General features: G+C 42.4%; 1 protein-coding gene across 2 annotated transcripts in view; it reads right to left on the reverse strand.

Moving 5' to 3' along the window:
* The window catches only part of anks1b (ankyrin repeat and sterile alpha motif domain containing 1B), a 165,467-nt gene that overhangs the window by 114,867 nt on the left and 22,919 nt on the right, over window positions 1-27,681 (reverse strand). For both annotated transcript variants that reach the window (XM_061078942.1, XM_061078936.1), the window contains exons 2-3: window positions 4,782-4,862; window positions 2,805-2,961 (exon numbers count right to left, since the gene is read on the reverse strand). In XM_061078942.1, coding sequence (XP_060934925.1) covers window positions 2,805-2,961; window positions 4,782-4,862 — 238 coding nt within the window. The remainder of the gene's footprint in view (window positions 1-2,804; window positions 2,962-4,781; window positions 4,863-27,681) is intronic.

A 27,681-nucleotide genomic window follows, 5' to 3' on the forward strand; every position in this document is an offset into this window, starting at 1 on the left:
TGTATCTGCAGCACAGGGGGACATACGTGACCTGGTCATTCACCCACATTCTCACACAAACAGATGCAGAAGAGTCCCAGAGGTTCCCACACACACAAACACACCCACACAGATCCGCTCGGTTAGTGACCAGTAGTTGTGCACTACGTTTCAGGATGCATTGTGGGAAACATTGAGTGCACCATATAGGGTATAAAAAACTTCACTAAACGTTCAGACACCACTACAAAATGGCTATCTCACTATAGAGTGCACTAGTGTTTGAATACGGTTAATGTGAAAACCACAAAGAAATTGAGTGTTTACGTCCCATCAACGAACACCGAGGAGCCAGGGTTTATGGCGTACGCTGCAGCCAACCAGCAGGGGGCGATAAAGACGATCTAGCTTCACGAACCTCAAGTGAAGCATCAGTTTCTGAGTCGGTCTGAGTTGGAGACGCAGAGAGATGAAAACAAACAACCCCTCAGCCGTCAAAACATTCACTGGCCCTGCAAGCAGAGTGCAATCCTCAGGTAAACAGGCCGTCAATCACTGTCTCGCTAACGTACAAACAACACACGTAAACATGCACGCAGCGTTTGAATAGACAAGCTTCACCTCTCTCATACACACACAAATACACACACACACACTCCCACAACAAACACATACAGCTGAGTGAGAACTACTGGGACCAATTAAGCAGTAAAAAGTGGGCTGGAACTGGTTTATTGCAGACTAATAACTTACACTAACCTCAAATAAGACTCGATTGGCTGCAGCGGGGAACCGGCCCACACACACACACCTCCTCTTCCTCTCTTTGTATCACTCCCTTTTGCTTTTTTCTTCACGCTCTTTCCCTCATTACAGCTTTTCTCTTGCATCCTCTCCATTTGTCAACTCGTGCACAAAGGTGAGGATAGATGTTTCTCACGCATTAAAACAAATAAGTGTGCCCCCACTGGAGTCGCCCAATAAAACTAGGCACACACACACACATTCACAGATACATGCTCACACACACTCCACCTCTGACACACTGAGGCAGGGGGAATGTGCAGTCACTGGCTTGCTGCCGTTAGTCTCGATGATGGGTGGGGGCGTGTGCCAGACTCGGTATATCACGCTGACTAATGTATGCACTTGTGCCTTTTCCTGCAGACAAGACAGTGTAGGGGGGGGGAGCTTATGCATCATGAACACAGAAACACTCTATATAGCTTCCTCTAATATTTATACCTGCAACCCTGTATACGACTGAACTCTCACGCTGACGACACGTGACGACAGAGACGACGAATCACGTGCAGCACACAGCATCATAACATTAATTTACAATTATACAATTTGAAGTAATCTGTGTGTATTTTACGAATAATATGTGTTTTAATCTTCCAAAGCATAGATTTTGGCGCCTCTGTGGACAAAAGCCATCTCCTGTCGTAAAAACCTGGGTCTGGCAGGATGTGCTTTTGTTTTGGAAGGGGTGAAAAAAAGACACAGCTGTTTATAGGATGCATAGTGATGATGTTATGTATCTTTCTGTTGCTGAGATAAGAAGATCGTCTCAAGAACTTTGAAGAACAGCCACAAATTTTTATAAAAATCCAAACTGCTTTAGAAACTGGGTGATGGAGCCACAGCTTGCGAAACACATCCTTTCCTTCTCTGACCTTTTTTTCTCACCACAACAAATACTGACTCAACATCATTAGACTGTCTAATCCTTAACTTTCTTTGACTGGGAAATTATGCATGCAAGGAAAAACAAGTCTCACCTCCTACACACAAACAGCAGAGAGAGATCTCCTTCTCCAGGGTTTACTGAAGGACTCGGTAAATGAAACAGAACCAGGACACATGGAGGGATTTACTTTGCACAATTTACCATAACTTAAAGCAGGTGAGGGGAGATTTGCTTGTGTGCTTCGAGTGGAACAGCAACCACACACGTTGAAACGCACAGTGACTTCAGAGTCAGCACCTAATGTACATACAGCAGCTTCTCAATCAGCAGCTTCCACTCAGTGTGTTCACTCTGCCTGCACAGCAGCACGCTCAGCTCCATAAATCATTGACGTGGTAGGAAACTCACGGACCTCTTCATTTCAGGGGGCAAGGGGACACCATTTATCCCGGCAAACAATTAGGCTCCAACAACACTCGGAGGCAAGCGATTTGGTAAATGGTGACAGAGGAAAATGTGCTTATTTAGCGGAGTAAATGACGATCCAATAACCTGGGGTGGGGGGTCGGGTCTGTCGTTGCAGCACCATCAGGATTGGGAATATTGAAAAAGACGTCTAAGTCATTCAAATTTAATCCAGCACTTCTGATTAAACACCTCGTGCACGTCTTGAAGAAGCAGCGTATCAGCGAGCCGTTACATCATCAATATGCTGCGAGCGGGGACGGACGGGAACAGAGTGAGGGAGGAGGAGGAGGAGAAGGAGGAGGAGAAGGTCATTTTTGCTGATGAGGGATGACAGCAGTGGCAGGCCGAAGCCTCGCGGAGCTGAAAACGCTCGACCGGCTATCAGAGAGAGATCAAATGAAACGCCGCGGGATTGGCTCTTTTGGACAGGAGCCATAAAAACGACTGCTTGTGGCAGCGCTGGTTTCCACGCCATGAGAGATACTGAGCAATGGAGGACCTCAAGCTTCATTTAGTCAGATGAGACGTTTCCTTCTCTGGAACAGCTGAAAGATCATTTCACGATGGGAATTATAGTCTTGTGTAGTGGATGGATATGATAAAAAAAACTACAATTTAAGGTGGTGTTGAAATAAGAGGGTGACGGAGAGGTTCCGGTGTTTACCTGCTGGTTGACTCGGCAGGGCGAGGGTCCGTGGTGGATGAGGATTCGGACAATATCATCGTCTCCCCTCCAGGCGGCCAAGTGCAGCGGGAAGCAGCCTTTGCTGTCCGACACATGTGTGGACGCCTCAAACTGAAGCAGCTTCAGCACCACGTCCCTGGGAGAAGGAAAGGGAGACAGACACAGATCAATAGAGTGGAGAGAACGGAGAGATGACCACAGAGCCCTGAAATCCATTTTATAGAATATCACATCATGGCGTCACATATTTGCACTGAGAATAGAATTTTAACCCCCTAATTCAAAATATAGCAATGTTTCCCTGGAACATAATTTCCTACAAAATTTTTATATATTTAACAATCAATATTTGTTTGAATATTTCAATGGCATTAAACTTCAAATACAAAACTACAGTGTGATCACCTTGTTGATATCAGTGTTTGTATTTAAAGCAACACTCTGAAAAGCATTTGGGGATTTAAAGACACCTGTGGGGGAGTAGTCAGATTACTTTCCAGGGTAAAAGATGGAGGAAATAAGGGGTTAAAGTGGAAATTATCAAGAATGGACAAAATGCCATTGTCTCCATAATATTTAAGGACAAACATGAAGGTGGGCGGTAGGCAAACAATCAGACAGATGGACAAACAAAGCACTTAATTAATCCCACAGGGAAATTGCAGAGTACGAAGTAATCTCCATTACAACAAATAGATGAGGTGGTAAATCACAGAGCTGCGGTTTGTGCTGGAAACTCATTTAGCAGCTGCTCGACAGTCGTGTCAGCGATAGCGTTTCATACGAGCGAGCCTCCAGCTGAAGTTGTCACCTCTGTCGGGAGAGGAAAGGTGAAGTGCTTCATTTGCATTGGAAAATGTCAGCAGGAGAAGCAGGAGGAGGGCAGAGCGTCTCCCGGGAGCAGGGGTGAGGGTGAGCGCAGCCCAGAGGACGCTTAACTAAACTGCTTTGTTAATTTCACTCATTTATTATGATCTCATATAAATTCAATCAGGTTTTTAAGCAGCAGCTAAACAGTAGACTCGCACTGGGAGGACCTCAGGGATCTCATATTAAACTTTTTTAAGTGGTAAAAAACACTTCTGCACATAAACGATCTCAAAAACAACTCACATTCAGCCTGAATAACGAATCTTTGAATACTGCACTTTCTTACGTCTTTATCTTAATTGCCAGTTCTCTTTTTACTTTCCCACCTCAACGCTAAATCACAGCTCTGCAGCCTTTTTTTGTTGGCGGCTTATTTTCACTGTGAGGCTGCAGCTCTGCCTCCCTCAACGTCTCCTCCTCTCTCCTCTCTCCTCTCTCCTCTCTTCTCTCTTCTCTCTTCTCTCTTCTCTCTTCTCTCTTCTATCTTCTCTCCTCTCTCCTCTCTCCTCTCTCCTCTCTCCTCTCTCCTCTCTCCTCTCTCCTCCCTCCTCTCTCCTCCCTCCTCTAATTGCCACCAAAACACAGGACTAATCCTTTAGTTCCACCAAACTGTGACAGCAGTCAGGTTTACAGCTGAGTCACACTGAGTTTCCCCAGCGCTACAGTCCCAACAACCCAAAAATAAAAGGCACAAAGCCAATCAACAGAAGTTCTATTTTCGAACATGATCTTTTTTAGCTAGTTTTGCTGTTTCGCTTTAGGTTAAGTGCAATACTGGCAGTAATCAAGCACAACATTGGTTTCGTTGCTGCAACGCTTTATATCGAGCTGGATTACAGAGCTTTTATTTTGAATATATTTTGATATTTGAGTCATTTATCATATAAACATTATAAATAGTTTAATCTTTTAAACATTTTAAGATTTTATGTTTTTCTTGATTTACATCTGAATTGTTTCTTAATCCACATGATCATCCAAACATTAACACTTATGACTACATCCAAAATCATAAAAAGAAATCACTTGCTCTATAACTGTACATTAGTGAAATGTCTCTTGATAAACACACGTGTGTAGTCTTACCTGTGTCCATTGAGTGAAGCGTGATGTAGAGGTGTGTATCCTGAGCTGTCTGTGCAGTTCACATTCAGGCCCTTCCACATGCTGTGAAGAAACACACAAATCTGAATTAATTCCAGTGACACACTCACACACACACACACACACACACACACACACACACACACACACACACACACACACACACACACACACACACACACACACACACACACACACACACACACACACACACACACACACACACACACACACACACACACACACACACACCATCCAACTGTACTTGAGGTGTTTGTTAACATGTTGACTGATAACTCTGGATACTGGTTTCCATGTGACCAGTAAAGTTACATTTTGTCTGTCTTCTGGTAAAGTTTCACGCACACATTTTACATTTCATTCCATTGGTCTGTTTGAGTTTGTCACCTGCTCTGATTTACAGGAAAAAAGTGACAAACCAAACTCAGCTAATCAGGATCCAGGTCCCTGGCGGAAGGTGCCAAGTGTTGGATATGTGAAGGAGGGTTTTGATGTTTAAAGGTTCAGTGTGTAGAATTTAGTGACATCTAGTGGTGAAGTTGCATATTGGAGAATAAAGAGCCCAAATTCCTCTTCCTGTTTGTTTTCATTTTCCTCTTTAAGGAAGTCCTTTTGCCTTTTTTGCTTCTTTAGTCATTTCTTCAAACAGCAGAATCACATTTATTTCTTTATTTATTCTTTGCTTTATTGTATTTGGGTCCTGAGGCGGGAGATTTTCTCATTTCGGGGCCGCAGCCAGAGAAGTTTAAGTCCTGTTTCATCATTCTGGCAAATAAATAAAGCGAGTGAGGTCAACACTTGTTCTGCTGAGCATGCAAACAGAGCCACACAAAACAGAAACTCATAAGGATCACCAGATACACGAAGCCTGGGGGCATACCAGACCCATTACAACACCCTCCCTCGTACGCACACTATATCACACTCATGCAGCCCAGGGTTTTCCCACTGCTATAATTATATGACCTCTCTATTTCACATTTACTCCAGCACCACGGTCAGAGAGAAGCACTAATTAGGTAGATTCCAGTCGAAGCAGCTCTTGGCTGAAAATCTGAATCATGTAACTTCCAGAAGCGACTACATCATCTTTTATTTTATTTAAGACGACCCCCATAGTGTTTCGTCTGACAGGAAGAGCACAGGCTCAAATGTGAATGTGTCTCACAGAGTATGTTAATGAAACACATTAGATAACTAGGGCTGCAGGAAACTGAAGATGATATAAGACAGTTTTTCACGACAACGTAGGTTACTGCATTTTTTAATGGACATCTTTCTATTTTAGGGTAATGCATTCTTAAAATTGCATATAGATTTATTTGATTGCAAGAATATGTACCTCGCTCACATCAATAACAAATAAGCTACAAAAGAGTAAACACACACACACACAATATGTAACACACAGGTCAGAGGGCAGGAGAGCACAGACAGAGAAACACGGCACAAGCTTCATTCTATTGGGTTGTCTGAACACACTCCGATTGAATGTGTGAATGTGTGTGTGTGTGTGTGTGTGTGTGTGTGTGTGTGTGTGTGTGTGTGTGTGTGTCTATATCGTGTGTGTTTGTGTGTGTGTGTGTGTGTCCATATCGATCGTTCTGCTGACCCCTTTCAGCGCTGACCTGTACGACCAGTAGGAGCGGTTGTTACCAGCCTGACAGATAACAGAGGGAGAGTCAACGGACAAAACGCCATGGAGGCAAAAAATAAAGACTACGAGGAGCAAATAAAATGTCAGTTTCTGCTGTTGCTATTGATATCTGTTGCTTTTTATATCTGCTTGATATTAATGTGCAAAGTAACCAACAAAGGTATAATTCTCGATTTTGTACCGTGACACTGCAAACATCAGAAACCTCTGGGTGTCACCCGCTTGCTTTCCACCAGAGTGAGGCAGCAGAGGAGGCTTCACAGACGAGTGCGTCAACCGTGTCTCACTATGTGCATTTGAATTAACTGCGTCATGTCTGATTCATTCGAACATGGGCGATAGAGAGGATTAAAACATTCCAACCTTTATACAAACATTGAAATATTTAAGTGAGTTCCATTTGCAATTTATTTCTAATTCAATACCTCATTAAACTACCAAGTTATTCCACACACTCCCCTTAAGTTATTTTCTACGTCTTATAGTTGTTTGCTGAACCCAACACATACAAACACATTTGCCTTCAAACGCCTGCACACCGATTCATTAAAACTCGTCATACAAAGATTCTTTCATCCTCTGCATAACCTCAAACACAATCCACCTTTCCTACACGGCCACAAACACAGCATATTAATGCACAGCCACAGCAGGCACACAACCTTCATAAATAAAACTGCACAAACAAACATATTCGGCCACTTTGTGAGGGACTGTGTGGACGCTGTTCTCAGTGTGTGAGCCTCACTGTGAGCCTAACAAGGTGTTGTGTTTACAACACCTTTCCCATGTCGTAGAGTGCAGACTTATGGACGTGTGTGCACTGACACCAACAGTTGGCGTCAATAAAGGGTGATTTTAACACTTAAGCAATTTGCGAATTATTACTTTGAGGAACAAATTAGAAACACAAAACAGTAAGAAATGCAATAAATTTGGAAAATACTTTTGCGTGTATCTTGTGATCCTAACTTTGCATTAAGACACTTTTCCATCTCGATAAAGGCATACTGTTCAACTTAAAATAGTTTAAAATAACCACTTGAACATAAAATGAGTTCAGAAATCCCAAGTGAGGAACTCGTGGCAGCCTTCACTCTTTACTGAAAGTCCAGGCCTGAGAAAATTCACCAACAATCCACTATATATCAATGCAATCAACTGCAATATCTTCCATAGATTTCAAATCTAGAGTAACAAGGATATATTTTATCCTGTTATGCATGTACCTTGAACCGAAGAGGTTGGATTTCTGACTATTGGATCAGTCTTCATACAGAGGCTGGGATTATGGGTTTTAATGCCACTGCACAGGTATATTGTGCTCTACTACTAGTGATAGTCCCACCCTTGTCCTTTAATACTGCTTGTTTTCACTCTCTATTGCAAAGTATCCATGACAAGTGAATTAATTCTGTCCACTGCAGCTTTAGCATTATGTAACAACAAGTTGAACAAGGCGATTCTCTGGAGAAAGACCTGATTTCTTATCACAGCTCTCATGTCCTGTTCCCGTTCCAACCCTCAGTTTGGTGCCGTGTCGCTTCTCCCTTTGTTTACCGTGCAGCCAGCGGAGATGAGATAGAATGAGAAGGTGCCTTGAGATTAGATAATGGAGGAGAGGTGCTGCAGCAGGAATGCAGACTCTTAGTGGATTAGTCAAATATGCAGACGACGTCCCACCTAATTAACCTCAGGAGCTGCAGCGACGTGAAGGAACGCTCCTGTTAGAAAATCAACTCTCTCCATGTGTGTGCAACTTCGATAAAAGTTTTATGTGCCTTTCTTTAACTTTGCGTCTTTCTGAGCATCATGCAACAAAAACCTATCGTGTAACTTTGCGTCAGGGATTTGTGACCCCCCCTTCTCCTTTGCAAGGAGAACACTTTTTTTTTTATTAATCAAATTAAAGCACGGAAAAGTAAAGAGGTCAAACATCATGAAAGGCCTCCCAGCAGGCAGGCCAAATCCAGCTGAATGAATTCACTTTAGAGAACTTAATTATTCTCTTGGAAAATGTTGAAAATGTTGAAAACAAAACAATGTTAAAGAAATTGATGCCATGAACCGGATCCACTCCAAAATGTTATCATTTCTTCCCTGGTAGCTTTCCTTTCGTGGAAATCTGCCCCTTTTTTTTGTGTGTGTAATCTTGCTTATAAACCAACTAACAAGCCAGCAGGGGTGAAACAAAACCTCCCTGATGGAGGTGATAAAACTTTCACTTCAGAGGGGTTCAAAAAATCAAACGAAATGTGTAAAAGTTTAGTTCTTCACACTGTATGTCACGGTGGGGGGAGGCAGAACTTCTCTAAAGCTAGAAATAGAAAAAATTGATTTGCGTTGTCACTGAAGCTTAACAGGCTGATGAGTCATGCTTTACAAAACACCAGGAGGGAGACTGATGAAGTTCTACATTTGCAAAAACATAACCTCAAGAAACTGCATAAAACCCAACTCTTTAGAAGTGAATTTTTTTAATCTGTAATGTCTTGCACTCATTTTGGATGAACACCTCTCATCCAGCATTTCAGATCTAAAGCCTTGATTTGCTGCCGTTTCTTTCACGATGTATATTTCAGCATCAAGTTGCAGCAGAGTCGCGGCTACATCAAAGCAGAGCATTGTCTTCAAAGGAAAAGGAGCCTGAGAAACTGGGAAAATCTTTGTAGCCCCGGAACCTTTTTAAGAGGGGGAACTTCTCCATTTCTATTATTTTTTAAGCAGAGTTCGAAGAAGACCCAACCCAAAAGCTAGGGTTGAGACTCCTGCCACCTTATGACGTCATCTATGGCTATTTTTTCTGCCGATACTGAGAAACACGACAACAGCAATAACTTGACAGGAAATCAAAAAGGGAACCAATATAGAGGCGAGGTGAGTTTGCTATGAGAGCTGATAGCAGCATGGCAGGAAGTGGACCTGCCTCATAACCTGTTGTGAGCAAGAAGCAGAAGAGATACCTGCTGCTTAAGAGACCTGCTGCAGAAACACACACACAGACACACACAGACACACTTTTCTTTGGTGCTGTCGTTTGATGTTTAAACCCTCGCTGTCATGGAGACAATTCATCCTCCATGATGCTTTAGGGCACGAATATACTGCTCTATATTCTAATGTCTCGAGCAGGTGTGCAGGTATGGATAAGATTTGTGTGTGTGTGTGTGTGTGTGTGTGTGTGTGTGTGTGTGTGTGTGTGTGTGTGTGTGTGTGTGTGTGTGTGTCTTGTGTCACAGGTGAGATCAGCTCAACCATACAGAGAATTATAGTGCAAGATGTGTGGAAACTCTCAGAGGACCAATTAAATTTCTGCGGAGAGAGAAGGGAGAATCAACGCCTTCTCTCTCTCCCTCGATTTCTCCTTCTTTCACCTTCTCCCTCTTCTCCTCCTCTTCTCTATAATTTGCACAAACAAACATGCATGTGTTTGCAGATGAGCAGTGCACACCGACACGCTGCAAATACAGAGCGATGCAGGAGCAGAAAGAGAGAGTGACGACTTCAAACGCTGCAGAAACAATGAGTTTACATGCTGGCGTATCACAAACCAGGCACTTCAAAGGGTTGCCCGAGCCGTAACTTTGCCTTCGGCTCAGACGCAGTCACACGTCTCTCTGCGTGCACACACGTCTGTGGGCTGAGCAGCCGCTGAATGTCAGGGAAACGGGAAACAATATACTGATGCTAAAATGTCTCAAACATGTAATCGCAAGGGCTGGGGTGTAAACGGTAAGGTTCACGTTGTTATTTCTTTGTGACTTTGGTTATATTGATTTTGAGGGAACTTTTGTGATAGTTAATTGATTCAAAACATATAATATGAATCCGTATATTGCATATGTCAATATAGGCTAATTATACAAACCCTGTCATTGTCACGCTCCGTTATGAACAGACATGTTGTCAGTGAACTCATTTTCACTTCATATTCCCACAACATCATGGAGAAAATCCCATTCACACCCACGCAGCTGTAACACTGCTGCTTTCAGGAGGTGTTCTCTCTCTCTCTCTCTCTCTCTCTCTCTCTCTCTCTCTCTCTCTCTCTCTCTCTCTCTCTCTCTCTCTCTCTCTCTCTCTCTCTCTCTCTCTCTCTCTCTCTCTCTCTCTCTCTCTCTCTCTCTCTCTCTCTCTCTCTCTCTCTCTCTCTCTCTCTCTCTCTCTCTCTCTCTCTCTCTCTCTCTCTCTCTCTCTCTCTCTCTCTCTCTCTCTCTCTCTCTCTCTCTCTCTCTCTCTCTCTCTCTCTCTCTCTCCCTCCCCCCCCCCCCCCCCCCCAGATTTTAGTATGAACGTGCCAGGATAATAAAGGAATTTTACTAGTTTAAAATGACAGTACCTCAGAGTTTTCTTGGATTTTTCTACCTATACATAAAAACAATTCAATGTAACAGACTTCTAATTCGATAAGAGACTTCAAAACTAGGGATGGGCATTCGATTAAATTGTCTTAATCGATCGTCGGGAGATTTAATGACGAATTTTCGATTCATCATTAATATTTTTATATTCAAAAATTCACTATTTATAGGCCATATAAAAATGCAGTGAAAATAAAAAAAAACAAAGCGTGTTTCCTCATTCAGATCTTTATTACAAGATGAACAAAATATGCGCTGCCGTAACCTCAAGCAGCGGAGCCGACAGCCAGAAGCCGGTGCTACTAAACACTAATAATATAAAAAACAAGCATGTTAAACAATAACTTAACCACAAATATATAATACTTAGGTCTGACAGGTTTTGCCACATGTAACTAAAACTATCAAACAAGGCACCGAGTCGAGAAAGCTTCATAAAAATAACTAGTAACTCACATACAACTTCAGCACCAGCCTACTGACTTGTGTTGAGAAAGATGACATGTTAACATGCTCTGGAGTCAGACGCGAACGCAGCCTGGTGACCGTCCAGCTGCTGAAACAACTCGCTCTGAGAGGACTGACGTCGCCGTGATACCATACAGTCTATGCATGATACACAGGTAGCTCCCTGCTAACTTGGCTAGCCTGGGGAACGTTATTCTCTGCTCGTTGTGCATCGCAGCTCCTCCGTGCTAACTCCGAGTTGATGCTAGGTTGAGAGTGAGACCGAGAGCAGGACGCGCCGCCATTAACCAGCGTCGGATGTGCGTTCTTCAAGTGATACATCATTTGAGTCGTGGCCGAGTTGTACTTAAACACAGCTTCGCAGTGTTTGCAGTGAACCAAGTCATTGTTTAATTCTAAATGGTCCCAAGCTAAACTTCGCCGTGACTTCTTCGTGTTTACTTTGGAAATGGTAACACGGTAACTCGCAGGTAACTGAGTAGGTCTGTGGCGTTTTTTTCGAACACTGCCCCCCGTGGTCAAATGTGTAATTACCCAATTAATCGATGAAAACATTATTTCATCGAGGAAATTCTTAATGATCAATTAATCGATCGTCGATTCATTATGCCCATCCCTATTCAAAACCACAGAATAATGTCCCAGCTTTTCTCCCTGAGATCTCACCCTCCTCCTCGTCAGCTTCTAATTGGCTCAACTTATTCTCGTAAAAGTGCCTCATTTGTTTTTGCATATTAAGCAAAGTAGCAGCTCCCCTCTCCACAAAACGGCTCGTTAGCAATTTTGCTCATTTGAATTCGCTGCACAGTGGCTCACCCCCCACCACACCTCCCCACAGCACGGTACTCCATCCAACTTTCAAATCAGGTCAATAGCTGCCGGAAAACACAGAGTTACAACCAATCGAATAGACAAAGCTTCCTTGTTCCTGACTTCTCAAGTCATTGTTCGGTGCAGCTATCAAACCTCAAAATGCAATTTGAGTTTTCAAAAAATAACTATTGAGAAATGATGTTGGACAAAACTGTATTTTGAAAGGCTGCCGCAGGGTTCTAATAATACAGTGTCTGATTTATGTTAACCCAGGAAAACTGCTGCAGGAATCTTCCCCATGTAAGTGGCAGAGGTCTGAACAAACCAAAAACATGTGCCTCTGTAAAAGATGATACAACAAATAGTTTGTTCAAATATAACTTCCCCGGGGTGACAGCTGAGAGGACGAGCCAAGGGCGCTGCAACATTTCCAAGATCATTTCCATTTTCTTTTTTTATATATATACTCCAAAATGTTACTACATGAAAAATTGAGGGGACATTTACAGTATTTGCATTTCAAAACAAAAGAGCATCAAAATCACTCCTGTACAAACCCTGTTCAGTAAGCAGGTTGAAAAATGACCTCAAACTACTTTGATAAAAGCTGCAGATTTGACTGAGGTCCAACGGAAACACATGTGGAAGTGAAACGGAGGATATGTAAATAAATAAATAGATGCATAAAGTTTAATATGCATATTAAAAGAGTGTGTCTGCATGAATATGCATGGAGGGGGCTGTCAGTCAGTTACAAATGGCCTCAAAGGAACAAACATCAAGTGACACGTTCAATAGGTCAAGAAGTCACTGGTCATCACAGGAAGTAATTTATCATGAGGTCAAACTGACCCCTCACACAACAGTGGGTCACACACACACACGCACACACTCACACATGCACGCACGTCTAGTCGTTAAAAGTGAGGCTGACCCCGCTCCCACACACTTGCCAATAATTAAAACAAGCCACACGTAATCGATAGGTGCACACACAACTCCCCACTGGGATTTAGGGAGTCTGTTGATGAAGTTTGATCATTGTCATCAGAATCCAGATTTCATGTGAAAAACCACACGCCTGTGAACTCGCTACAATTAAATGTTTTCTGGCCAGATGACAATAAAAGTGCTGACACCCGGGAGTCCCTCCTAATTTCCAACCTTTAACCGAAGTCAACCTCTGATTGAAGGCTGTGAGAGAGGTCCTGGTAGAAGTGCCCTCCTGTGAATTACAGCTAAAACGGAAATTCCTCTTGAGACTAAAACTGTCATTGTGGTAAATCAGAACCACTTTCTTTATTGATAGTTAAATTCCTTTGCTTTAAATGTCTTATATATCACAAAATGCGAAGCAACTGCACAATTTCCCACTCAGATCTTCGTCACAATAATTAAAAATACATTAAAATACATCTCTTTTGCTTCGGTTGTCATCATCACCATTAATGCACAAATGCAGGTGTTAGTAATAAAGATAATGTTATTTATTTAGTGTCTGATGTCTAAATTGTTCCTATCAAATGCTATTTATATAAGTAGTCTTATCCAAATGTTACTATATGTTCTTTTTTGCAAACCAAGAGACTTTATCTGACTCTTTCTCACGAGACTTTATCTGACTCTTTCTCACCCTGACGCTATAAAGACAATAAGAGAAACAACAGTAAGAGAGAGGAGCCAGAAGCCTGAAGGTCAGTCGACAGAACGCTCGCTTCAGAACACAAAGCGAGGCAAACCGGTGGACTCCACAAAAGAGACAAAGATAGCGATGGAGGCAGACGACATTTCCTCCACTCTCTTTAATCCCACTGAGAGAAGCAGGAGGTGAAGGAATGGGCGCTGTCTGCCTCGCCGCTGCTGCTGCTGCTATTGATTGGCGCTGTCACAATCTGGGGAGCTTGAGACAATCTGTGAGTGTGTGTAGAAGCTGTGCGAGTGCGTGTCTTCCCGAGGCAATTCTCCTCACTGTAAGTAAGCGACAGGGAGCTTTAGATCAGCACTTAACAACAGCCGGCATCGAATGCATCTGGCCGAGCATCAGATCTGTGTGGCGTCGGGGGAAACGTCAGCGTCAGATCTCCATCTCATCAGGGTGAACAATCTACAGAGTGGACTGTAAGAGCAGGTCAATGCTTTTATACTGTAGATCGAATGAGAGGAATGCTTCAGACACATGCACTGTCAAGACCTGTGTGACTGGATACTACCGGCATGAAAAACACAACAAGCTAGTCTGGAAATCAGAGGAGCATAGACCTGCACCAAGGTCGTGCTTTTACTCCATATACACTTTTTTTTTTTCAATCCAATTTATAATAAACATATTTCGATTTTCAATTATACTTTACTATACCTAATCCTCTATTGTTTTATTATATTGTAATCAATTGTGCTGCTGTTAATGTAATCATGGAGCAAGTAAGCACAAGAGGTTCCTTTAGGATTAATACAATCTTATCTTATCTTAAAATGCAAGCTATACTATACTATATTTAGGATAATTTTTCTCAGTATGTTCCAAAATGTATGAACCAAATAGACAACATAATCAAACACAATCATCTCCTGTCACTTACTGTCCTACATTTCTCCATTATTCAATCAAATGTTTGGGTCTAGAAACTGTCAGAAAATTGAGAAACTGTCCATCATAATTTCCCAGGAGTCCAGATGTCATCGTCATATTTCTTGCTCTGTCAGATCAACCGTCTGAAACCAAAATATATTCAGCTCTGACAAAGACAAGCAGCAAATATTTGCAGCTGAGGAACAGGAACCAGGTAATGGTTGGCATTTATGCTTCAGAAAATTACTTAAATGATTAATCAATCCTTAAAATACTTTGTGGATCAGCTAATCTTTTCAAATCTTCTAAAAAGGGCAGCAGCCGCTTCTCATGTGATGATCGTTAAATGGCGCCATAGCAGGAACAGATGCATTTGTTGTTCTTTGTTTTTGTTTTTTTTTGCAGATTTCCCAAAGTGGATTTGATTCAGCAACCTTCATCACACCCCTGCCTCTTTATCTTCATGTTCCCTGCTAGAGGCTCCCTCATACTGTACAAGATAGAGTTATTATTATCACCGAGACATGTGCCTGCATCTCTAAACTGGGTTTAATATTCAAAGGTCTGCGGTCAACTCAACTGGGAAAAAAATGCATTTTACAAAGAGCCCATTTCCTTCAAACTACAGAACACAGAGTGCAGTGATTCTGTGATTCGGGCTAAATATCATTTGGCAACTCGTCGGGTTAGTAGCAGCCACGCCAAGTCCATCTTCATTACCCAGTCTGCCACCAGGAAATTAGCCATGCAGGTGCAATGGAAATCGTGATGGAACGAGATCAGTGTGAGGGTTATGATGATGAACAGCAAGGAAGGTGTTTGAATGCTGCACTTTAGAAGAGACAAACAAACTGCTCCGTCGCTTGGAAACTAAACATTTACATTACTGGTCAGTGTCCGTGTTACACTTACAGTTTTATACTTGTTGTGTGACAAAGCATCGGTCCTGGAAAGGTGGTGTATTTGCCTCTGTGCATGTGTGTGTGTGTGCCTGTGTGTGTGTGTGTGTGTGTGTGTGTGTGTGTGTGTGTGTGTGTACTGTGTCATGCAAGTAGCAGTGAGCCATGGCTATATAAGGTCTGACAGAGGGTTCTGGTTTATCCAGACCTCTCCATGTTCCTGTCTCCCTCGCTCAGCTCTCCAAGCTACTAAACAACAACGACCGCCCGCGCCGAACTCACGTGAGATAAAAATCTGTAAAGTCACGTCAGCTGAGACACAAGAAATATTGAATAAGAATCTTTAAAATCACAGTGAAAATTATAAATTTATGGAAATGCTTATTGTGGAGAATCTGAGTCATTAATTATAAAACTTTGACCACAAATTTGAATTTTCTAATTAAAATGATTATGTATGAAAGGTCAAAGTCAACAGAGGGTTTGTTTTTCCAGTTTCGCTTTGGTTCAATGTAGTCACTGCTCAGACATTAAATCCTCTATATGTGAACCATTCCAGAGGGAATTAAAGGGGTATTTAAGAGTAAAAAAAGAATGGAATGTACAATATATATAACCTATAACCCAACATATATATATCAAGATGAAAATATGATCTAAAATTCAAAAACATTCAAATTCTTCTGAAAGGATTCACACAGTTCAGAAAGCCTGTACAGAACGTGGCAGGGACATAACCACATCTGCACTTGTTTTCAGTGTGTATCACCATGGCAACCGATGTCCTGGGATGAATTAATGAAAACTGCCACTGACAGCTATGCATGTTGGGTAATTTAACACCTGACCCCTTCATATGTCTATTTAAATGTAGATATACCTATGATGTATTACATTTTTCTGAGGAGATTCTGGTGTTGATATGTTGGACAGCTGTATCTCCTCATAGCATGAGAGTATTCCCCCCCGTCCCCCCCCATGTGAGAGTGTAATAGGCCTGTCAGCAGGACTGCCACATCCCATTTGACGGCTCAGACCGCAGCATCGCACATCTGCTGCTGCAGGACCACACAGGTAAACACATCTCAGAGAGACACACCGAGCGACCGTGCCGGGGGGGTCAGAGCAGATTTGTCAGAATATTCTGCTCTCACAAGATGATTGTTGAGATGATTAACCTGTATCTGCTGTGACCATCCATCTGTATGAGAATCATGGGGGAAATAGTCAGCAACTCAAATGATAAATATTGGAGTTGACTGTGGTTGTGAGGGACGACTTCTCTGTCTGTTTCCATGGTGGTGATGTTAGAAACATGCAAACAAACTAAATAAACTGTATTTCCTTGTGTGCTACAGTGTGTGGACAGAGTAATCCTCTACTGGAACAGTAACTGGGCAGCTCCTCAGATAACACCGGGCACCGAGCCCACTGTTGTGTTGTGAGTTTGCAAGAAAAACTGTTTGAAGTGTTGGGCCCATTTGCCGCAATGGAATTTGTTGCTTTTTTACTTTCTCCCAAGAAACATGAAAAATAATCCCCTCTTCTTTGAGAACTGCCCAAGAGCAAAGAGCTTTGAAGGAGCATTAAGCTAAACTGTGGCTTTTTATCAACGTCAATCAACAGTAAAAGGACTGGGCTCACAGCTCACACACATTTTGTGCTCTAACGAGAGTTATGTGCCAATTGGACAGAGCCAGAGCTTTCAATGACAGATATAAGAGTTGTATCAATCTTCTCATCTAGCTCTTGGCAAATGAAAAACAATAAAATCTCCCAAAATATCATGCTATTCTTATAAATAGTTAAAAACAGGGATTAGGTGTGATTGCCAAAAGAACTTCAGGGCCAGAAATTGAACTGAAAAGGAAAAAACTCATTAGCCCTCGAGACATTCTATTGATCAACAACCCCATTTACACTCTTTAAATACAGTGGGTTGTTCATTGTATTTGTTCAACCGTATTCAGCGTAACAAAAAAGTTGGCCTTCATCGACACTGTGAAGTATTTTTCTCTCTGTGTGAAAGGGCCAAAAAAAAGCAGGGCTATTGAATTTGAGTAAAATAGATATTCTCTGCCGCTGATTCTCTATAATGAGGGGAAATGAAACTTGGACGATCCCTGAGGGGAAACTGGAAGGTCGATAGCCAATACCAGTGCACGGCTTCATCTGTAGGTCAATGGGTCATCGACAGGTTGCAGCTTTCTATACAGTGCAAGATAAAAACTATATATCAGTTCTGAAGATGTTTTCTATAATGGAACAGTTTAACATTTGAGCATATGTACACTGATATTGTTTGGATTGAGCTGGATTAACGCAAGTGTTGAAATTAGCCCCTAACCACAGGCACTTTTTGAATGGGCATTGTATTGTTAGCTTACCATTTCAGGAAATATGCCTTTTTGTTTTCATGCCAAGAATAAGATTGACATCACTCTCATGTCTGTACAGTGAATATAAAGCTGCAGCCTTAGATCGTTAGCTTAGCATAAAGATTCGAAACACCTTTACACCACAAGCTAAGCTAAATTATGCAAGCTACACCTGTTTCCAGTCTTTAAGCTAAGCTATGCTAGCTACACGTAATTGCTTTGGGATATGGGCTACAAAGTGGTAGCAGCTGCTAATGCTAACTCAAAACTCTGGAAAACCACAACAACAATCCCTCCGACTGGAGAACTAAACTTAACGGCTACATGTGGACTTGGTTTTGTCTTGGACCACGATACGGACATTCATACTCTGTCTGAAAATATGATGACTCATCTGTTTGTGTTCACATTATTCATAAGAAATGACACATGGAGGCACATGTTCACATCTCCAAAGTTTCCCACAAGGCCATGGCCAACACTCACTCTGTCCGTCCATCACTCATCATTGGAGACGTCTCATAACCTGAATCTTGTTTCCATGTAAATACTTGTGTCTCCCACGGATTCATGTTCGTTGATGAATCTTTCGCCGTCTGCTTCCGTCTCAGTCACTTTCTCGCCTTCTCCATTTTTTGCTCTCCAGCGTGCAAGAAAATTATATATTCCCTTTCACAAGTTTTTTTTCTTTCCATCTCAGTTGCTATTCTTCTCCTACTCGCCAATCGCACACACACACACACACACACACACAAACACCCCCAAAAAAGAGCACACACACACACACATCCATGCGCTGCCAAGTCGCATTCACACACAGCTGCATGCAATTACCCTCCGCACAAAAAAAGGTATTCAAACCATGAGACTCTCCGGCCCGCGCCATTTATCAGATCTATTGAAATAGCTCGTCCATGAATGTCTATAAACCGGCCAAGTGTGCGTCTGCGAGCGTGTGTGCATGCGTACAGCAGCGAGAGGCAGCCAGCTTACGATGCACCGGAGGGTCGAAAGCTGTCTCAGCGCTGCAAAGAAAAATAAAAACGGCTTGTTTCCTCTCTTGTCTACATCAATCTCACTCCTCTCGTTCTGGATTGTCTCAGATTCTGGCGTACTTGTCACACTCACAGCTGCAAACATGTAGGCTGTTCTTGTTTTGATATCACTCAGGACACAAAAAAATGAGGCTGAAACGCACACGTACGCATTTTTCCAAGTATTTGTACGAGGAAATTGAGCGATGTGAACTAGCTGCGCTTCCGCAACTATTTCTAGCCAGCTGTTAAAAACGCAAGAAGCCAAATTAAGTCAAACATAGTCAAAGTCGACTTATTGTTAATTCTGCCGTATGTGCAGGACACAGACGGGATGAGACGCAGTTTCTCTCTGATCCCCCGGTGTAAACATTAAAGTAGACAGAACATATAAGTATGCAACATAAGAAGTACTCAAAAGATAGTACACAGTACAACAAAGTACTAATCAGGCCGGCTTCTTTTATTGCATGTCATCGGCACAGGTTGAGTTAACAACTGCTCTAACAGAGCTATCCACATGGAATTGGAAAGGGAGACGCTCATTCAATCTAGAAGGTTATTGCATGAGAGGCAATTAATTTATCCCAATTATGCCTACAGAAGAAAAAAACACCCAGTGGCTTGTGGGAATTGAGCTTTCATCCTCTGTCCTTCAGAGACCATTTCTTGGTAGCTATCCACAGATATCATCAGAGAAAGCAAAGCTGCGTGATTTAACAGCTGGGAACATGATGGACGTGCTGTATATTGTGGTTTTGTTTTTCCAGCTATTTCTACAAAAGTGCTGCTTTCTCCAGTTTGTCCTTGAAAACACACACAATCACAGTCAGCCTCTCAGGCCAGTTCCCTGGTGATAAGCAGCACCAAGCGTACACAATCATCCTCAAGTAACAAGATGACAGCGATCCGGTCATGTCTCTTTGGATGCAGAGATATAGAAAATGGTGTGTTTCCAGAATTAGTAATTCATGCATTGATTCCCACATTATTGTGATAGTCTCATCGTTTTTTTACACGTTTTATGTCTTAACATTATTCAAATTAGAAGAATTGCAAGGGAAAAGTGAATAGAACAGCAGAAACAAAAGATCTGTTCAACTATACGGATGACGACGTAGCAGAGAGACAGTTTCCCTGAATCCAGTATTTTATAATGGCCTTTACACTCTGAAGTGATAAGGATATGTCCAGAATACAGGGATGTGAATGTGGTACCAATTCCTCTCAGAGAGGCTAAACAACCAGGAGCATGATCAACTGTGTTTTCTCCACATTCCCTTCAGCAGCAGAGCACTGCCAGTTTGTTTAGACTTCTGGTTGTGACTGATAAAAAAAAAGGAGCGAATCAAGTTTTTCCAACAGAAGTCTGTCCAGGACAACTGTTTCCCAGGCATGCAGCCACATGTCTTCAGTTATTTCCGCGTCCAGCTCTGTTCCCCATTGTTGTTGCATTTCATTGTAATTTGGTGCTATGGTGTAACTTACTAAAGGAAAAAAGCATCCGTAAATATATCAAAAAACAAAGAGTGGTATTTGTATAAACTTACTCCCAAAACCTTGCTGTTTACCAGTTGAAATTATATTTTGCAGTGAATTCACGTGTGGGAGAGAAATTAAACAACCTGAGTTTTGTCCATGAATATAAACCATTTGTTTCCAGCCTTTTTATGAGTAGAGGCCTAATCCTGCATACATGATTATGACCAGTGCATCATCTGCATAGAAACACACTTTAATTTTGTCTCTTGTCATTGTGCTTAGGCCTGAGGTTCAATAAATACATTGGAAAGTCTGGAGCTCACAGGGTAGCAGACTTTTGGCTGGTACCAAAAGATGCCACATATAAAAACCGATGCTGAAATCCATTAACTGACTAATTGCAACTCTAAGATCCAAAAAAGAAAGTGTTTGTTTTAAGAAATATGTAGCTCCAAGACCTACCATATAATCTTAACTGCTATAAGCCAGTTCACCCCTGGCAAGTTGTTCCTTAAGAGGCAACTGCGCCTCCAGGCTTTGGAATGAATCAAGTCATTACTTGGGTAAAACCAGCGTCTTCTTTTAAATCACTTCCGAAAAGAGTGTTCTTAATTCTAGCTTTCGTGTCAGTTCTTTGGTGCTTTTAGTCTTGGTCGGGATTGTGGTCGCTCCGAGTTTTTACAAACCAAGCGAAGCACAAACTTAATTATGTGGACGAGCCTTTCACTGGAGGGTTTTGAGCTGCATCATCGCTTTTGCTTTGCTCAAAGAAGCTGCTCTCCACCTTGTTCGGCTGATGCACAAGTAACAAAAAGAGCAGGAGCTTTTCACACCAATCTCACAATTCAAGGGAAAGTGGGTGATATAAATAAGGAGTCACAGGTGTTCTGGGGGCGCCATTTATTTGTGTGCAGTTTTCTGCAGTCTCATTTCACAGAGTTGCACTTTGCATAGCTACAGCACCTGCAAGAGCATGACAGTGACAGGATGCGTTCAGGGGAAACAAATGGTAAACCCAAAGTCGCTCCTACAGGCACAACGCTGGAATGGAGTGCGGTGTGCAGGGTCGTTTAAAGAGGAAAAACAAGGACACAGCCACAGTTATAATGGTCATTTCCCAGTCTCGCACAAACCCTGCACGATGGGAACGTGCACACACACACAGACGCATAAACATGCGCTTGCGTTCACGCACAGCACGCAGCCCGACATCTCCGACATTACACATCCCCTCACTTGCAGGAAGAAAGACGCCTCTGAAGGAAAAGTGCAGACAAACAAGGGCCAATTACAGACCAACATACAAATCTATGGGCAACCACATCGAGGCCGAGTGGAGACAATCATGCGGAGCGCACACAGATTGTGAGCACGCTGTGTTATTATATATGCAAACAGGCCTCCAGTTTTTACACATACTATAAATACATGGCAGGGCAAGACCATAAACGCCACCGACGATGCATGGAAATACATCCTGTAAGACACCCATCATGCAGAGCTCGTAAACACAGTCGTTACCTAGCTGGGTCCTTTCTACGGTTATTAAGGACACGACAAGACTGTGTTTGCGTTAAAAAAACAGACACTGTTGATTTCAAAGTCTTAAGCAACACACAGAGCTGTGTCGGTACGGGCAGCAGACAGTTATGTAAGAAAGAAGTAGAGACAAAGAGAGAAAGGGGGTCGTGTTACACCGTGAATTAAACCATTAGCAGCCCCCAGTGCTTCAGTACATCTTGGTAAAAGAAGAGGTGGACAAGGACTGAAAGGTATTTATGAAGCCGTCTGGATCACAGAGCACTACTGTGTGTAATGTGACTATGTGGTTTAGAGAAGTTTAAAACTCTGTAAAAAAAAAAGCAAAGCAGCTGCAAACTCAGGCTCAAACTGTGCAAATCACCCGGGTATGTAAAGGAAAATCTTACAATTTGCATGCATTGCTCTGTCTCTCTCCTCATATTTATTTTATCTCTCTCACGTACAAACACAGACGCAGGCCCGACCACATCGTGGGAAAAGCCCACTCGGCCGGGGTTAGGGGAGGAGAGGGAGACGGGGAGCAGCGTGGGAAACTCCCATAGCCGACACTCAACTGAAATGATTTTTGTTTCACAGTTTCTGCGACGACAGAGTAACGAGCGGTACGACACCGAGCTCTGCACTGATTCATTCTTCACTCACAGGCAGTGGAGGGCTGCACATGGTCTGATCAACATGTCACTTCCTCTTCTGATATTTGCATTTCTAAAAGCATCGTGTGTGACTTCTAATTGCCTGTGATGAAGCTTCCTGGTAGATAATTTGTTTATCACTGTATAACTTCCCGATACCATCTGTTTTACATACGTGAACTTCTTTGTTATAAATCTGTCATTTCGTACATTTATTTAATTATGCTAAATGTAATATATAAATATGATAAATAACTTGCCCCTCAGTTAAAGTTTTGGTACAATATCAAGATAAAACCGCTGCTGCCTCAAAAAGTTCATTGAAACATCTTTTGTTTGTTCTTAATGGTAATTTATCTTGACTATTTCCACTAATGGAAAATAAAACGTTTATGCAAAAAGCTTTTGTAAAAATAAATGTTTGTGCTTCACACACAGGGTTGGCAAAGACCTTTACAAAGTGTGATATTGAATGAACCACAATAAATCATGGAGCTGCAGAATGTTGTTTGCGGTCGGCTCAGATTAGTTTCGCCACACCGAGCTGCAGCGGGACTCTCGGCCCTGTCATGTGGTTGCGTTTATGCCTGTAGGAATGCGGCAAATCACATTAACAGGCTAATTTTAGCCTGAATCTGTTGAGACAGACAAAGGTCCATTTGAGTCACCACCCCGGCCCGACCCCACTTGTGTCCCCCACTGGATTACAGAGCGCTTGCCTTAAAGTTTACGAGTATTCAGAGTGTGTGTGTGTGTGTGTGCGTGTGTCCTCTGTGCTCCGTCTTTCAACAGTTACGGTGCATTAATGTTTGAAGACTTTTATAATTTGCTCATTTTTAATGGCTGTTGCTGCAGGGGTTGTATTTACTTATTTCTACTTCTAAAATCAACAGAATATGTCATTTCCCCAGCGGTGCCCAAACTGCTTCGTGTTTTCTAGATTAATAGCTGTGTTGCACTTCCTGTCCTGTGGGGACATGTTGATTACTCACTAATTAAACATAATGCGTCTTACATGAGGGACAATGCGAGTTTATACTTTTGTAAATGCAGTTGCTTGCTACTCTTGTAACTACTACACCTCTATAGAACTCTTGTTTAAGGGATAACAGTGATTTCTGATTTATAATAAATTATTTTAGAACTAAATTACTGTCCTACTACATGTGCAGTGAGGACAGAACATAGACGGATTATAAAGATGGACGACACGTCTCCGCTTCATGCCACGACCGAGAAATGAAGCCAAAACATTCAGAATACAAACGCCTCCATCTTGCGACAATGACGTCATTTGGAGCCAGAGTCTGCGGCAGAGCGATCTTTGGAGCTGAGGTATCGACTTCCAACCAACACAAGGTTAAAACTATCTTTATTATCCCAGAGGGGGCGATAAGTTGTGCAGCTGAAACCACACAATAACAATAAAACAACTGTACAAATACATCACAATGAGTCATTTAAGAGGCTGATGGCAGCAGGAATAAATGACTTTTTGAAATCCATTAGTTCTGCATACAAGAGTGGGTTTTGCACACTGGAGCTGATTTCAGACATGCACTGGACGCACATGTTCGAGTTTCTACAGACTTTATCCACTTGGCCAGGAGAAGTCGATGTGACAGGATGTGTCTACAAATAAAAACTCAACTCGTATTGACTTCATTCCCTCTGGCTGTCGTGCCCTAGTTTCCCCACAGGGTTCATTAAAGTTTCATCTCGTGCCAATTTGTCCGAATAAGGTTTTTGAAATGTTTTCACACACGGAGGCCGAGTCGCCGATTGGTCACGTTACCGTCACAGTGATAGGTCAGTGAGATTAAAATGCACAAACAGAATCAAGCCACACGTGACTGTGATTCTGCTCATTACGTCGTTTAACATCAGTGCGTGTGTGTGTGTGTTTATCTTCATGTCGTGGTGGTTTCCCTCCTCCTCCCTGGCTCTACCATCCTTCTTCTTCCTCTACCTCCAGCTCGTCGATCCCTCCCTCTTCTCACTTCCCCTCTCGTTTAACCCTCCGCCATCGTCGTCCTTCCTGAGCCACGCAGCCTCTCTCCGACGCTCGCCTCCATTCACTCGCTCTTCCCTCACTGCCTTTTCTAATTAACGACGGAGGAGCAGAAACACCGACGAGAGAATCCCAGGGAAGACGTTCCCGCTTAGCTCAGAGACAAAGAACAACAACCTCTCAAAACACACTCACACACGTCAAGGCTCATAAAATATACATGCACACATGGATAGCTCTGTACAGTACTTTTACCGAGTACATACAGTATGACCTACTTCAGCACAGGAGCAAACCAGGAAGAGAAATACTTAAATACTGAGGCTACATCCATACATTTTCATTTGGTTACAAATCCTCTCTGCTCCGGGTAGAAAGTTCGTAAACGCTGCTGGTCTCGATTTAGTTTGCAAACTAAAACGCAGTAGTATGGATGTAGCCTCAACTTTACTCTAAACATGAAACACTGGCTGACATCTCTGTAGCACAGATCTATAGAGGAGATGTTGCCAAATAGAGCCATATAGATCCATATTGGTGATTGATTGCGACACAGCTAAGCCAACACACCTTAGCAGCAAACACAATCAATCACAATCTTTACTACAGATCATCCACATGCTCACACTCTTACCCCCCCAACACCCTGACTGTCGTTAGTATAAGTTTCTGCCTCAGTTCACTGTGTCGAAGTCCCCGGGTCGCTGTCAGGTTAACAGCGTGTGTGAGCGTTGTCACAGCCGTTGGTGTAAATTTGATAAGAGAATTACTGGAAGGTCGGCGAACCACATCTTTTGTTTCTGCTGCAGCAGCAGCAGCGTGACGCCAAAACAATTTGAGGTGACATTGCACAACCAGGTCCTGGAACGCACCCGACAAGCTGATTATCCAATCAGGATTAGGAGATCGAGGGCAAATGTTCGCCTTACGTCATTTGAACCAGACTTTGAACAGACAGTCCTCGAGTCGCAAGCTGCTTTACCTAAAGATCACGGCGCTACATGGTTGTATTTTACATTATCTGTTAAGGGTAAGAGTGTCTGTAACAGTTAGAATTCTAGAGATTAAGGCTTAAGACGATTCCACACCTCATGATCGGCAGTGCAGAAAGAGTTGTGTCCTGTATGGAGCAGGTTGGAAAGGTCAAGTGGTGGATGGGTGTGTAGAGCTTAATGTGTGAGCCTGAGGTTTGCTGTCACAGACCTGCAATTAACATTTTACTATTTGATTTACTCTGACCTCAATCATTCATTAAAATAAACCAAGCGTTTTTGTTGCCAAGCTTTAGGAAGAATAGTTTGACTGGGTTTACGGAGGAGAGACGATTGATGCCACGTGCAAATATGAGAGTGGCATATTTGTTTGTTTGTTGTCTACAAAGATGCTCTGAGAGTGCATACCTCCTCCAGGGCTAACACGCTTCTGCTCCATGCAACTAATGGGTGTTTCCATGGGTTTAGTACTTAATCCTGCAAACGACAATTAAAACATATGTGGCAGAGGTAATCCCAATTTTTCCCAAAACATTGTTATTAGGGCCCGAGCACCGAATGGTGAGAGGCCCTATTGAATCTGTAAGGATTATTAGGGCCCGAGCACCGAATGGTGAGAGGCCCTATTGAAACTGAAAGGATTTTTCTTATTAGGGCCCGAGCACCGAATGGTGAGAGGCCCTATTGAAATTGTAATGATTATTATTATTATTATTATTATTTTTCCGGCAAAAGGATGGGCTTTTTGAGGGCTTTAACGTGCTCAAAAAGTTATGAAACTTTGCAGTAAATTAGTAAGTGGTGAAAATTTACGTATTCTGGAGTAATTTGAAATGGGCGTGGCAAAATGGCTCAACAGCGCCCCCTGGAACCCAGCCCCTAGGTTTCCACATAACCGTTTTTCACCAAAATCGGGCAAGATGTGTATCGTGACTAATCATGAAAAAAAGTCACAAGGGGCATTATGAAAAACGCAACAGGAAGCCCACCATTTTTTATTTAGTGGCCATTTTGGCCATTTTGGCGATTTTTACTTTAATGTACTTGTCCCAGGGCTTTCATCAAATCAACTTCAAATTCAGATGAGTGTCATCACAACAAGATGGAGAAAAAAGTTGACTTAAAAAAATCAACTTTTCGTCACACCGTGTGACCGTGGCATGGCGTCAAAGTTTGATTAAACGCCATCAAAGCACGAGGTTCTGTATCTCAGACATATTTGGACCAATCGATTCCAAACTATACACATAAGACAAGGGTCCCGGACTGATGATATCTATACTGAAATCATGACTTAATATCACAGCGCCCCCTGGTGGCAACAGGAAATGTCTTTTTTTTTGCATGTCTTACACTTGAATGTAATTCTCCTCATCCACTGACCTCAACCATGTCAAACTGTATCAAATGGGTCTCAAGACATTGATAATGAAGATATAAGATTACTGTGACTTTTTCGTCAAACACAGTATTAATGGCGTGGCATCAAAGTTCATCAGCTCGACGTGAAACACGAAATTGCTGTAACTTCCATGTTCATGGTTCCATCTCACTCAAACTACATGTGTGTGTTAACATCCCCCCCCGAAGATATTCATATGGTTTTAAGAAATGGGCGTGGCAAAACAACTGACTAGCGCCCCCTAAAGGTCGGCCCCGGCACTACGATTGGCCGACATGTACAAAAATTGAGTATGGCATGTGTCTTTTCATAACAAACAAATAAGTCTCTTGGATCGATATGTTAGACCAAACAGGAAGCCCGCCATTTTGGATTCAGTGGCCATTTTGACCATATTCCACATTTTTACTTTGACATACTTGTCCCAGGGCTTTCATCAGTTTAACTTTAAATTTAGATGAGTGTCATCACAACAAGATGGAGATAAAAAATGATTTAGGGATTGTTTTTTCGTCACACCGTGTGACCGTGGCGTTGCGTCAAAGTTCATCAACTCGCCGTGAAACACGAAATGCTGTTACTTCAGTGTTCATGGTTCTATCTCACTCAAACTACATGTGT

This window comes from Limanda limanda, chromosome 1 (genome assembly GCF_963576545.1).
Source record: "Limanda limanda chromosome 1, fLimLim1.1, whole genome shotgun sequence".
Lineage (NCBI taxonomy): Eukaryota > Metazoa > Chordata > Actinopteri > Pleuronectiformes > Pleuronectidae > Limanda > Limanda limanda.